This window comes from Populus nigra, chromosome 1 (genome assembly GCF_951802175.1).
Source record: "Populus nigra chromosome 1, ddPopNigr1.1, whole genome shotgun sequence".
In the NCBI taxonomy this organism is placed as follows: Eukaryota; Viridiplantae; Streptophyta; class Magnoliopsida; order Malpighiales; family Salicaceae; genus Populus; species Populus nigra.
In genome coordinates, this window is record NC_084852.1 from 7,552,835 (window position 1) to 7,565,735 (window position 12,901).

Genomic DNA, 12,901 nt, shown 5'->3' on the forward strand with positions numbered 1-12,901 from the left:
TCTCTTTTTAATATCATTTTCGTCGAGTCTCTCTATTACCAGAGACCCAAAAAAAAAAACTTGTAGATCGAAATAAACATTAGCATAGATTTCAAATTAGACTTATTGTTCTCCATGTTTTAAAGTTTAGTCCCTTTTTTTATTTAGTACTTCTACAATAATTGCAACACTAATTCCATCTAATTAGACAATTGAAGGGTACAATTAAAACAAAAAAAAAAAGTTTCACTTTCATATGAGCAATGACCATTAAAGACTCCTTTTTTTTTAAAGTATATTTTTTGACATAAAAATTCATAACCGTAAATTGAAAAGTTGATGCATCTATTTAATTAAATAAATAAAAAATTATTTGTATCAATAAACATATAAAAAATCAACAATAACTAAAACTCAAATTGAAAAAATCAAGAAATTATTATAAACTAAGAAATTTAATCTCACGACATGCGATAGGTCCTCAATTGTGTTTAATAATTTTATTTCTTGAAATTAATATTTATTTAATAAAACAATAATTAAAAAAACACACTTAAAAAAGAGATTGAATAAAATTAAAGAAAAAAATTAAGTTGAGCTACACATAAATAACAATGTCTCCTAATATCATAAAAAAACATTGAAATTTTATTTGTAAAGTAAGTAAAAACTAAATGGTATTAAATTAAATTGAATTACATTAAAAAAAATGTGTTAAGAGTTAAAATTGAAAAGAAAAAAGCCAATAAAAAAATTCAATAAAAAAAATTAAAAGATAAAATTAGTAAAAAAAATAAACCAACCAAAAAAAAATCAAAGAATGAAAAAACCAACCCAGACACTTCAGCCTAGCCTGGGTGGCTAAATACATATAGGCTTAAACTTAATTTTTTTTAGTTAAGAGACAATATGATAATAAAAAAACAATTGACAAGTCAGTAAATCCTTTTAATATTTCACCCACAATGATAGATGAAAAATCAAAAGTGGTAAATTTTTTACTTACAAACTTATTTTTTAATTATATTTCTACCCAAAACAGCTTTATCTACCACTGAAAAAATCAATTCAAAAATCTAAAATCAACCTAAAACCAAAAATTTCTTGAGTGCAGATCTATTATCTAAATTGATGAAAAAACCAAAACATCTAGAAAAAAACTCCTTTTATCCAAAGAAATCCATGGATAGTGGGCTAAATTGATGTCAATTGAGAGTCAGTTGACCATAGCCATAGAAAGGACTTCATCAAGGAGAGAAAAACCATTAATACCTAAAATGAAAAATAAAATCACTATAGCAGTTCATGATGCATTATATATTGGCGAACAATGGTGTGGAAAGGAGCATAGCGATATGTCGACGCCCTTTAGTGTTTTCTACAACTATAATGGCTAAAAGGATGATATCAAGTTATTACATCCAATTCATGAGATAAATAAAATTATTTTTTATTTAAAAATTCATCTAAATAATTTTCTTTTATTTTTAACATTGACATATCAAAATTATCTGAAAACACTTAAAAAACACTAATTTAATTTTTTTTATATATCAAACACTTTTAAAATGCTCAAAAACATAATATTAAACGCAAACAAAGGCAGCCTCTCAATCTTCTCTTCTATTAATGATGTGGAAATAGTAGTGTAAGAAAAGGTTTTATAGGCAAAGACGTATAGTGAACAGCCAACCTGGTATCGCTGCTGCAGAGTTTGGATTTGAACCAGCGAATCATGGGTCACTATGCGGGAATGTAGCAGAAAACAAGGCTGGAGCTCATAAATCAATCAATTAATAGGGATACAATTAACCATTACTCGGTTAAATAAAAACAAAAATAAAAAAAATACAAGCAGCCCTATTGTCATTTATCAGACGGCATGGGTGCTCGGCATTCAAACTTAAAAGCCACAAGCAGCTCCTCCCTTCATAGCAAACATGGAGGCTCCAAACGGTGTCAAAATTATTAGATCCATCTGGCCTGTTTTCCAGTTCTGAGACTTTGATGTTGTACGACTCAGGAAATTGGATTCAATTACACATCCACTATTCCTGTTCGTTAAACTTTGCTCTATACTTCTGTATTAGTACAAAAGTCAAATACTGGCCAATCACAGGACAATGTTTCAGAGATGGGAGGAGCCGCAACCACCTTAAAGCCAGTAATTTGCTTCAGATGCTACTCAATCAGACAGCATGCCATCCCAAGCAGTCTTTAGCAGTCTTAAGGCAGAATGTTAGATGATTGTTGTAGTTGCAGTAAACCATTCATAGGTGAGAAGGAACTGCATCAGCCATGCCTGACTCATTCATCCAGCCTGCCAAAGATATGTTTACGTTTTTAACAAATCTATGAAGACCCAGCAGCATGACTGGCAAAACCCTTGGAGCTATCATTTTTTCTCCATCGCTGTTTCTTCTTTGTTGACTTCTCTTTCTTTGAGCCACTTTCATCATGTCTCACCTTCCCAATGTCACCATTTTCTTTCGACTTTTTCTTCCGAGACTTCTCTTTAGAAGAAGCTTTCCTCTTCTTTCCAGAGGAATGTGCACTACCATCTCCAGCATTCCCACCTCCTCGTGGTAATGCTTCTTCTTCATCATCCAACTGCCAATTGCACAAAATTTCCTGTCGTCCATAATTTGACTGCAAGGGCTCCCCAGCTCCAGGCAGCAAGCTGCTAAAAGTTACCTCTCCATTTTTCCCTCCTTTGCGTTCCAGCAAAACTGGGTCAGGTCTAATTATGGTACCAAGAATGCTCCTGTTGGGTCCTAAGCTTAGGATGGTCTTCGGATTTGTCAAGGTTGTAAAAGCCATTGCAAAAGCAGATCTAATCTGCAATATGGATGGTAAAAGGACTTTCAGTAAAATTTAGAATAGCAAAAGAAATTCAAAGCTTTTTATATTATCAATTTGATTCATTTGATGGAAGCAAAAGGATGGTATGAGTCACACAAGTTTCTCATCCCATCTAATGGAACAACCCGATTAGTTGAAACTTGTTAAGAGAGGTGAAGTGCTACGACCCACCCAGCATAACTCAAAGCTAAAGCAATTCATCTAGGGTACTTGGTAAATCAAACTGAGGATATAAAAAATAGATAAGTTAGAACTCAAAATGTTATGAAATATATTAAATACAAGCAAGATTTTGGAATGCTGCCCCCACATTTAAACTATAATGAACCTTTCTGTCAAAAACCTTTATTCCTAGTGCAGTGAAAGTGATGAAAAGCAAGCAAAACTAATATTATAACAGTGAACAAACCTGGAAATAATTGAATGAATTCTTGCCAATGTCATTCTCTGGTGCCTATTCATCATAAATAAACAGTTTTAGTTCATCAAACAGAAACAAAATAATGACCGCTTTTTTGGAAAAGGTCTCCAATTTTTATTTTTTTTTAATTGTACAGTCTGATCCCAATCTCAATATTCTGAAAAGGGTTCAGAAATGCATGCCCATAAACCAGAATACAAAGGCAAAACCAAGCGTGAACTTGTAATAGCTAAGACAGGACCCAGTCTTTCCTGGGGAATGCTTGGAAATCCTATATTTAGCTCTAGAGATGCATCCAACACCCACAGAAAGCAGTAAAAGATGTAATTAAAAATCATATCAATAATTTTTTTAGGCAACAAATCAATCCCACTCTTTGATTAGCTTAATAGTCAATTAATATATGGAAATGTCACATCTTAGTAAAGAAAGTCAACCTGTGGGTCTTCAATTGCAATGAGAAATGGCCGTCCATTGTTCATAAACCTAAAACAGAAAATGAGGTAAGATCAAACATAATATTTTTAATAACTGCAAGCTAAAAGAAAAAATACAAATTTTCAATCCTAAAAGCCTTGCTTTTCCTTTACCCTTTGGTACGCTTTGAAAAGAATGTCCCAGTCCCTTTGCAAGATACACCAACATTTGTGGTGTTCAATTTGCGTCCATAAAAATCAAAAAAGTGTATCTGCTTTCCAAAAACAGACTAGTAAGAATATATAAGTCTACAAACTGTTACCCCCCAAAATTAAAGAATTAAGTTTACAAGAATAAAAATAAAACACAGAACATATCAACTGCATCATGAACACCATGCTATCTTGAAGTTACATTGTGCTGAATAAGGGCTTGAAAACACGTACCAAGAGAAGCCCCAAATTACGTTCTAGAGAAGCCTGGCACTCCCTATGATTCTGTAGCATCAAATGTGTCACGAGGCAGTGGCAATATTGTTTGATGAGAAAAGAAAATGGTAACATGCCAAGTAGAACATCGAGATACTTTAAATTGTTTGTATGAAGCATGATTCAAGTTTGACCAAGTACAAGATCTTCCTGAAATAAACCAGATCAAGTAAACCTGCAAGTATTCTACTTTAAATTCCTTAAATTGTTTCATATCAATAAACCATAGAAAAACTCATTTGCCCTCATACAAGGAGAATGCTCTCTAGAGGTCAAATGCAAGAAAGCTCTAACAAAAAGGAAGAAAAGTCCTATCTTATCTGAAATAAACTCCAGAAAGTGGTCTGTCAAGCATCCAAACCTCAGCTGAGATGAAACATGGTAGCATTTGAGGTATATTTTCTGTCTTATTAGAAATACAATATGTAATCTCTTCATTTTACATTCATAGCTTGACCAAATACAAGATCTTCCTAATCACCATCATTTCAATAGCTTTGATAAACCACCATTGTTTTGGCATCTTACAGCATATGAATAGTAGGGAATTAATGGATTAACTAGCAACAATGTGCGCATGCATGCAAGCTAGAATGCAGATGAAGAATTCATTCAAAGGTTTAATTCATTACCTGCAACATTGCCATAAGCATGGCAAGCAGAGCATAAGAACTTATGCCGCCAGAGTATACCTGCATGTTTTAAAGAAAACTTGAATCAGACAAACAAAAAAGAACAATGATTGAGAATAAAGTGTTGACATCTATGAGAATGCTATTAGATGGTTGGCATACAGATATATACCTCGTTGAGTTCTCTTTGTTGTAGGAATACTTTCAAAATCAAACATAATGGTCGTAGTTCAGGCCACTTGGATATTGCATTCTGAAAGAAACAACATTTAGCTTTGACTTCAAACTACTTTTACACACACAAGCAATTAAAAAAAAGGTGTGTGTGTACATGTTAAGAGAAAGTGAGATGATTGTTATACTTGTTACTCACATCATAAAGAACGAAATATCAGATAGGAAGAACACAGACAACAAACCTTGATAAACTCAGCAGCTATGGGTCCACCATTCACATCAAAACTGAGATCCACAAAAAAAATTGATCAGTTTCCAAAACAAGCAAGCAATGCAGAATGTAGTCAGAAATTTAGCTGACAAAGAGATAAAACCTACAGATTGTATATACAGCTCCCGAACCATAATATAAATGAAACACCAAATACAAAGATTTTACAAAATTGATATGTCAAATAAAAAGTTTGGAGAAAAAAAGAAGGGCATCTTTGCTTAATTAAGTGTTGTAGTATAAAATATTCCTTAAAAAATTTATTAGCTAAAGTATGTAGAATTTCTTTATGACAATCTCTATATGCACTTACCCGGGCTACAAATTAAGCATCTTATAATGATCAGCCTTCATAGAGCATCTCATAATTTCAGTTTCTCATTTGGCTTCCCCCCATGTGTTCATAGAGCATCTCATAATTTCAGCTTCTCATTTGGCTTCCCCCCATGTGTCATGCAAGTTTAAACCCAAACCTACTGACTAAAATTCTATCTAGACCAAGTCCCTCAATCATAGTTCAGTATTGGATTTCCTTTATTTATTTATTTATTTAGAAAACCACCCAATAATTGAACCAATAAGAAAGCTAATTTACCAAACCCACACTAAAAAAATAACTACATTGTAACTACTAGAACACAGTATAAGCAATCCCCCCTTTACATCTCATTTCCTTTTTTTCTTTGAAATGCATTTGGACAATTATTCAGAGGAATCAATTCAATAAGGATTGAAATGGACTACAAACCTTGAGAAAAAAAATTAATCTCAAAACATTGCAAGGAGAAAATCAAACTAGGAAATGGAAATACAAATGATAAATAGACAGACCTTATATCAAAGGAAACACCACTTCTCTTTTCAACGAATTTAACAATGGGCACACGAGCCCTTGCTATCACCTAAGACAATAAAAGAGAGCACAATAGACCTTTGTTTCTTTGGCAGCAATAGTACTCCAACTGTTGATGGAGGCATACCTGTATCTTCTTTGCAACGCCCTTCTGAGACAAGGCCCTGGAAAGAGCGTTTAAACCAATCTGTGGGCTTTTTAGTCCTGAACCCAGAATCACAACCTACAATCAATAGCATTTAACAAAAGCTTTTGTTTCAGTTGATTAGTCAGCAGTATTCCACAGTAAATTCTTAACAAATGTCACATTATACTTACATCAATGTCACTGGTTGGAAGATAAAGTCCTGTCCTAAACGAGCCAAAAACTTCCACCTACAAAGCAAACACAGCAACGCATTTTTACTAGCTTTTATGCTTCTATAAAGAAATTGTATGGGTGAGTGAGAAAGAGAGAGGGGAACTAAGAATTACCTTACAATTGGGCCATATATATTTAATAACATCAAAAACACATCGTACAGCTTCAGCACGTGAAGCTTGTTCCTCCTGAGTTGGTGACAGAAAATCACAGAAATCCACTATCTCTGCATCACCCACCATCAGATATGAGCTCACTATAAATGCTCATTGACCAGAATTTCTCAAAAAACTAAAAAGAAGCTAAAACATATTCCAAACATCACATGAAAAGTTCACAAATTTAAACATTCCAAGTAAGCTACACATAAAAATTTAGCATACCCACATTGTCACCCACACTGGATTTCCATAATTAAGGCCAATAAATTCTTGAAGAGATTATAGTTTTCGCTCTGTTTTATTTTATTTTATTTTTTGCTCAAGAGGGAATCGAAATTAACCAATATTGTGGTACCATTCAGATTTTAAGATACTACTAGAGTCAAATTAAATCAATGAATATGGAAAGCACTCATATTTCCTCCATAACCACAATATATCTAAAGAATTAATGTGCAAGAAATCAACTTTTCACACACAAAAACAAGAATTAGGAGGACGAACCCACAAATTAAATCAACAAAAGGAAAGAAAAAACTAAAAAGCACTCCATTGTCCAATATCATCAAGGTATACCTTTATGTAACTGTAACATCGGACTCCTAAACTTACTATCCCCTCTAAACCACACGCTCTCCGTCATTGGTTTCGGCAAGTTCTCCGTCTCCGTCTCCACCTCCGCTTTCCTCTTCCCCTTAGCCTCTCCATTAACAGGCGTCTTCAGCTCCAACTCCTCCTCATCACCGCTTCCAACATCAAGAGAGAAGAAATCAGGTGCAGCAGATTCCGCAGCAGCAGAATTGAAGGCGGAGAGAGAAATCTCATTGCGGAATACAGAGTAGGGTTGGAGAGGATCGGACAGCGGCGATCGAATTGGAGTGGCAGTGGGTGAAGGAGAAAGTGGGGTTAGGGTTAGGGTTTCGTAAAGAGGAATTGCTTGGGCTTGAACTGGGGATTCCATAGCTGGGAATAACTTTATTCAAAAATAAAAATAGGGGAGAGGAGTTTTGGTGTTGCGTTTTGCTGTGGCAGTGAAAGGGAAAACAATGATAGGGTTTTTGTTTGCTGGGGTTTTGAATAGTTTTGTGGGGTTATATATGGGGAAGGTAGAAAGTAGAGATGGACAACAACATGGGTGCTGTTCTTGTTCTGGAACTAACTAGGGTTTTACCGTGCATGAAGTAGTAGTAGTCATCTGAATTTTACTTCTTTCCTTTTTCTAGTTAATGAGCAATTTTTTCTAGTTAATGAGCGTTTAAATTGTGTTTTTAAAAAATTTAAAAGATTTTTTTTATTAAAATTTAATATAATTTATATATTTTAAATCGTTTTGATATACTGATATCAAAAATAATTTTTAAAATATGAAAAAATATCATTAACATGTATTTCGGTACAAAAAATTATTTGAAAAGTAATCGCTACCACACTGTCAAACACATTGTGATATTGTTTTTTTAATATATTAAAATAATAATTTTAATAATAATAATTTTTAATATTACTATGCTAAAATGATATAAAAAAATAAATAATAATAATTATTCTTTAAAGGATATGGTACACTACAAAAATAAACACTAACTACATAGTTTAGAGAATTATATAGTGGATAAGAAAATAACATATTTCTCTAACCTCTTTATTTATATTTACAACAGTCTTCTGAATCTTTTTTAATATTATTGTTAAACTTCCTACTTCACAGTGAAATGCCTAATTATAAAGTATTAAAAAATGCATTCATAAACCAATATGCATTAATAAGTAAAATCTAGTAGCTATAATCTTCTCTTATTAGTCATTGTTTTATATTTTTTTATTGTTATTATTTATGAGTTACTTTTCTATAACTTCTATAAACCATGCAAGATACAAAATGCCTAATGTATTTATGTATGATAAGAGTTCATCATATGTCAAAAAAAAAAAACAGCTCTAAATACATTTCTTGCATAGACATGTTATTTATATGTAAGAAAATATTTGATATAGACTTGCATAGATTTGCACAAGGAATGGCAAAGGCAACAAAATATTAGATGATGCTTCGACCTTATAGGTATTTTATATGCATAAAGGTAAAGATAAGGTGCATTTATATGATGATGTTGATCGATCTCTAACAATGAAAATGTCGAGGTGCTATTTAGACAATCCTGAAGATGGCAAGCCACCCAGAACCAAATATTTTGATGCACATGATGATGATATTGATCAAGTGGTATGCTTATTAGGGGAAGAAAGTCCTAATTTAGATGTTGGTGGTGATGGGGAGGAAAATCTTAATATGGGTGTTAAAATGGGTATTGAAATAGGTGATGATATTAATGGTAATGATGTTTGATGTTCTGGTATTGGTCTAATATAGGTGTTGAAATAGGTGCGGTGCTCAAGTTGGTGCTAAAATGGAGGATAAAATGAGTGCTAAAATTGATGCTGAAATGAAGGATAAAATGAGTGCTGGGATGAAAGAAGGAATGAATTCTAAAATGGGCATTGATACTGATGTTGTGTTAATGCTAGAGTTTACGTGGATTCTAATGATGATAATGAAGTAGACAATGATTATATTTATTCTGATGATAAAGGATTTGAATTTTATAATGCAGCTATAGATGAATGAATTGATAGCTTACAGGTTGATTTTTCTATTGATCAAATCTTGTATGGTGCCTCTGATTCTGATAACGAATGAAGGATAGGTAGTGATGAAGATGATATTGACATATAAATAAGTGAACAATCTGATAGTATTGATGAGGAGGAAAGTGGCAAGAAAAGGGGGAAAAGATTATTAATGGATCCAATTATTGATTTCAAATGTAAGAGATTTAAAGTTGCAGTTGATGATTCAATAAATTTTGAAGAATATCAAATTTTTAGTAATATAAACACACTTTAAATATATTTTGTAAGAATACGAGGTGAAGCATGAATGTCATGTTAAAAGATATATTAATCATAAAAAGAAGGTTGAAACCATATGTATGGCTTATGATTTTAATTGACGGATATAAGGTTGTCTTGTTCTTGATAGTAAAATATTCATGATTAAGTAGGGGTGAGAAAAAAAATAAAAAAACCGATTAAATCGAGAAAACTGAAAAAAAAATAACCGAAAAAAACCCGATTAAACCAATTAAAATTTTGAAAAAACCGGTCGGTTCGGTTCGGTTTTGGTTTTATAAGCAAAAAACTAAAAAACCGAACCAAACCGAAAAAACCGAGCCAAAACCAAGTCAAACTGGAAAAACCAAGCCAAAACCGAGCCGAACCAAATCGAAACCGGTCTGTTTGACCCGATTTCGGTTCGGTTTCGGTTTTTTTTTAAATTCAGTTTGGTTACTTTTTTTATAAAAATCAAACCGAATCGAAAATAATCACCTTTATGATTAAGTTTTGAGGGACAAGCATGAGTGAATTTGACCTATAAGTATAAAAATTGTAATTCAACATTGATAACAAATTAAATTGCTACCAATAGTTAGTATTGACCCAAACATCTCCAATGAAGCACTTGAAACAATTTTAGATAATAAATTTATGATTAAACCACATAAAATGTAACAATTGAAAGCCAGGACAAAGACTGAAGAGTTTGTGGATGGAAGTCAAAAGGAGTATTTTAAAAAACTCTTTAGGTACATTTAACTATTAAAGCAATATAATCCGGATTTTAATATAATTTTAGGGTTTAATCTATAAAACAAAATAAAATATGTATTCATCATGAAAATTTAAATGTGTATGTTTATTTGAAAATAATGAAGGAAGACTTTATTTTTTTTTATGTAGGCCTTTTATTAGAATTGATATATACCATCCCAAAAGTCCATATAAAAATGTATTGTTATTAATAATTGGTTTGGTTGGAAATAATAGAATATTTTTTTATTATCCTATTGTTATTGTCGAGTGTAAAAATAACAAAATATGACATTGATTCTTATATGTTTTATATGAATCCACAAAGGATGAAATACATCAGAGACGATTTTACATAATATCTAATAAGCCAAAGTTAAATTTCAATTAAAACTTGATATTTTTTTCAAACTTGCATTTTATTTCTTTATATTCTCTAACTGTATTAATTCACTTGGTAGAGTACCGAAAACGAGTTTTTTTATTTACTGTGAAATAATATAAAAAAAATATTTTTTATTGAATGTAAAATAAGTTTTGGTAATGTCCCCAAACAATTTTCTAACTTTTTCAATTTTGAATATATATAAAAAAACTGTTTGGGGACATTTTTGAAAATAAATTCGAATGCATTTTTTTTTACTGATGGAATGAGATGCACACATATTTTTATATTGATTTTTAAATAATTATTGTTTTGTTTTATATTTTGGATTTTGTTTGAATTTCTACAGGTCTAATCAAGGCTTAGTTTGCGCAAGATAAACTTAGATTGGCCTTGATTTACATACGGACCACGGGCTTGATTCTGGGTCATCACAACCTTGCTTTCTCTCATAATCAACACAAAACAATACACAGACAACTTCTATATATATATATATATATATATATATATATATTCATGGGGCATATTTGCCATTGTCACTAGCTGCAATCCCAAACTAGGTCGTAAACCGAAGAGGACAAGGAGAGTGGTTTTCCGGGAGGAAAAGGCTTACAGCTACTGAAATAACCAATATATATATATATAGCAGTACAAAACAGTGAACAATATTTTTATGCTGAATCATATACAAACTAACCAGTTTCATATCCATGACAGAAGCTCCTTTTACTTCTGCTTCTGGCGACAATGAACACTTCCCTACTCTGCTATTTATAACTATGGTTCTTGTTGCAGCGATATTGATCGTGATATTTTATTTACTGTTAGAATTTTGTTTGAGGCATTTAGAATATCGGCGCCATGCTCTCCGTAACCAAGATCATCGTCATCATCCTCATGATGTTGAAAGTGGGCAGGTTACTCGAAGACTCGAACCTGCTACGCTTTCCATGTTGAAATTACATTATGTTCAAATCGATGAAAGCTCAGTCAATTTTAGCAGTGGATGCGTGATATGCTTGGCTGATTTTCAGAAAGGGGAGAACTGCTGCGTTCTTTCCTCGTGCAAACATGTTTTCCATTCAGGATGTTTTATGCAATGGCTGGATAAGAATCAGAGCTGCCCTCTCTGTCGAGATCCTGTATGATGACATGATTCCTTGTTTTCTTGATGAAAATCGATCTCACTCTAAGCTAGAAGATTAGAGAAACACCATCACGAAGATGGCGAGCAAGAAGTAGAGCAAGCCTGAAGAAAAAGCAACGACATGCTTCTTTGTTAACTCTCAGTTGTCAGCAGAAGAATTTTCCCTGTTTCTTGATGGATTAATTAATGTATTTTTTCTTCTTATGAATGCAATTTCTAGATGAAAGTTAATTGTTAAAATTAACATGAAGCGAGATTGGCCCTTTAAATTCTTTAGTTTAATTGTTCCTTTGAGCATAAAAAACTTTATATATATTATGTTGTCAATGACACAAGGCCCCGTTTGTTTGCAGGAAAGTAGTTTCTTTTTGGAAAGTGAATTCCGAGGAAAGTGAATTCCGGGAAAGTATTTTCCGATGTTTGGTAGTGTAATGGAAAATAAGTTGGAAAACACTTTCCAGTGTTTGGTTATGTTATTGAAAATGAGCTGGAAAATAACTTATTAATGTTTTATTTTTTCAAGTTTATTAAAATAATAAGGAACAAATCTTACAAATTAAAAAGTTGAATGAGAATGAAATTGAAAAAAAATATAATTTCATAAATTATCTTAAATAAAATAAATAATAATCAAAATAATAGAGATCAAATCTAAAAAATTAAAAAAAAATGAAAGGTGAAGAAATTAAAATAATAATAATTAACATTTCATAAATTATTTCAAATAAAATAAGTAAAAATCAAAAGAATGAGGACCAAATTTGATAGATAAAAAATTTCAATAAAAAAATGATAAGAAAAAAGCAAATAGCAATTATAAAAATAAGGACCAAAATTAATATAAAAATTAAATTTTAAGAGATGAAATTGAAAAATAAATATTAAAAACAAATTATATATAGCAATCAAAAGTTTGAGGATCAAATTTGATATAATTAGAAAATAATGACATTTCTAAATTTTTCACAACTTCCGGAAAGTGTTTTCCGCCCAAATTTTTCAGGAAAACACTTTCCTGCAAACCAAGCCAAATTTTCCTTTGACTGGAAAGTGTTTTCCGTTGACCAACTTTTCCAATAGCAAACAAACACAAGAA

General features: G+C 31.8%; 1 protein-coding gene across 1 annotated transcript; it reads right to left on the minus strand.

Moving 5' to 3' along the window:
- Positions 1-1,735: 1,735 nt before the first annotated feature.
- On the minus strand, positions 1,736-7,783 carry LOC133673128 (uncharacterized). Its single transcript, XM_062093787.1, has 13 exons — positions 7,199-7,783; positions 6,575-6,687; positions 6,419-6,475; positions 6,228-6,323; positions 6,079-6,149; positions 5,219-5,261; positions 4,972-5,052; positions 4,800-4,859; positions 4,126-4,176; positions 3,853-3,950; positions 3,700-3,748; positions 3,251-3,295; positions 1,736-2,817 (listed from the first exon to the last, which is right to left on the minus strand). The coding sequence occupies exons 1-13, from the start codon at positions 7,581-7,583 to the stop codon at positions 2,332-2,334; spliced, it is 1,635 nt and encodes a 544-aa protein (XP_061949771.1). The 5' UTR covers positions 7,584-7,783; the 3' UTR covers positions 1,736-2,331.
- Between the last annotated feature and the right edge of the window lie 5,118 nt (positions 7,784-12,901).

Coding starts and splice junctions, on each gene's coding strand:
- LOC133673128 (XM_062093787.1), bottom strand. CDS start 7,583: ATGGAATCCCCAGTTCAAGCCCAAGCAATTCCTCTTTACGAAACCCTA. Junction 4,177..4,799: donor TGCTTATGGCAATGTTGCAG/GTAATGAATTAA, acceptor TTGATGCTACAG/AATCATAGGGAGTGCCAGGC. Junction 2,818..3,250: donor ATTCATTCAATTATTTCCAG/GTTTGTTCACTG, acceptor TCCATATTGCAG/ATTAGATCTGCTTTTGCAAT.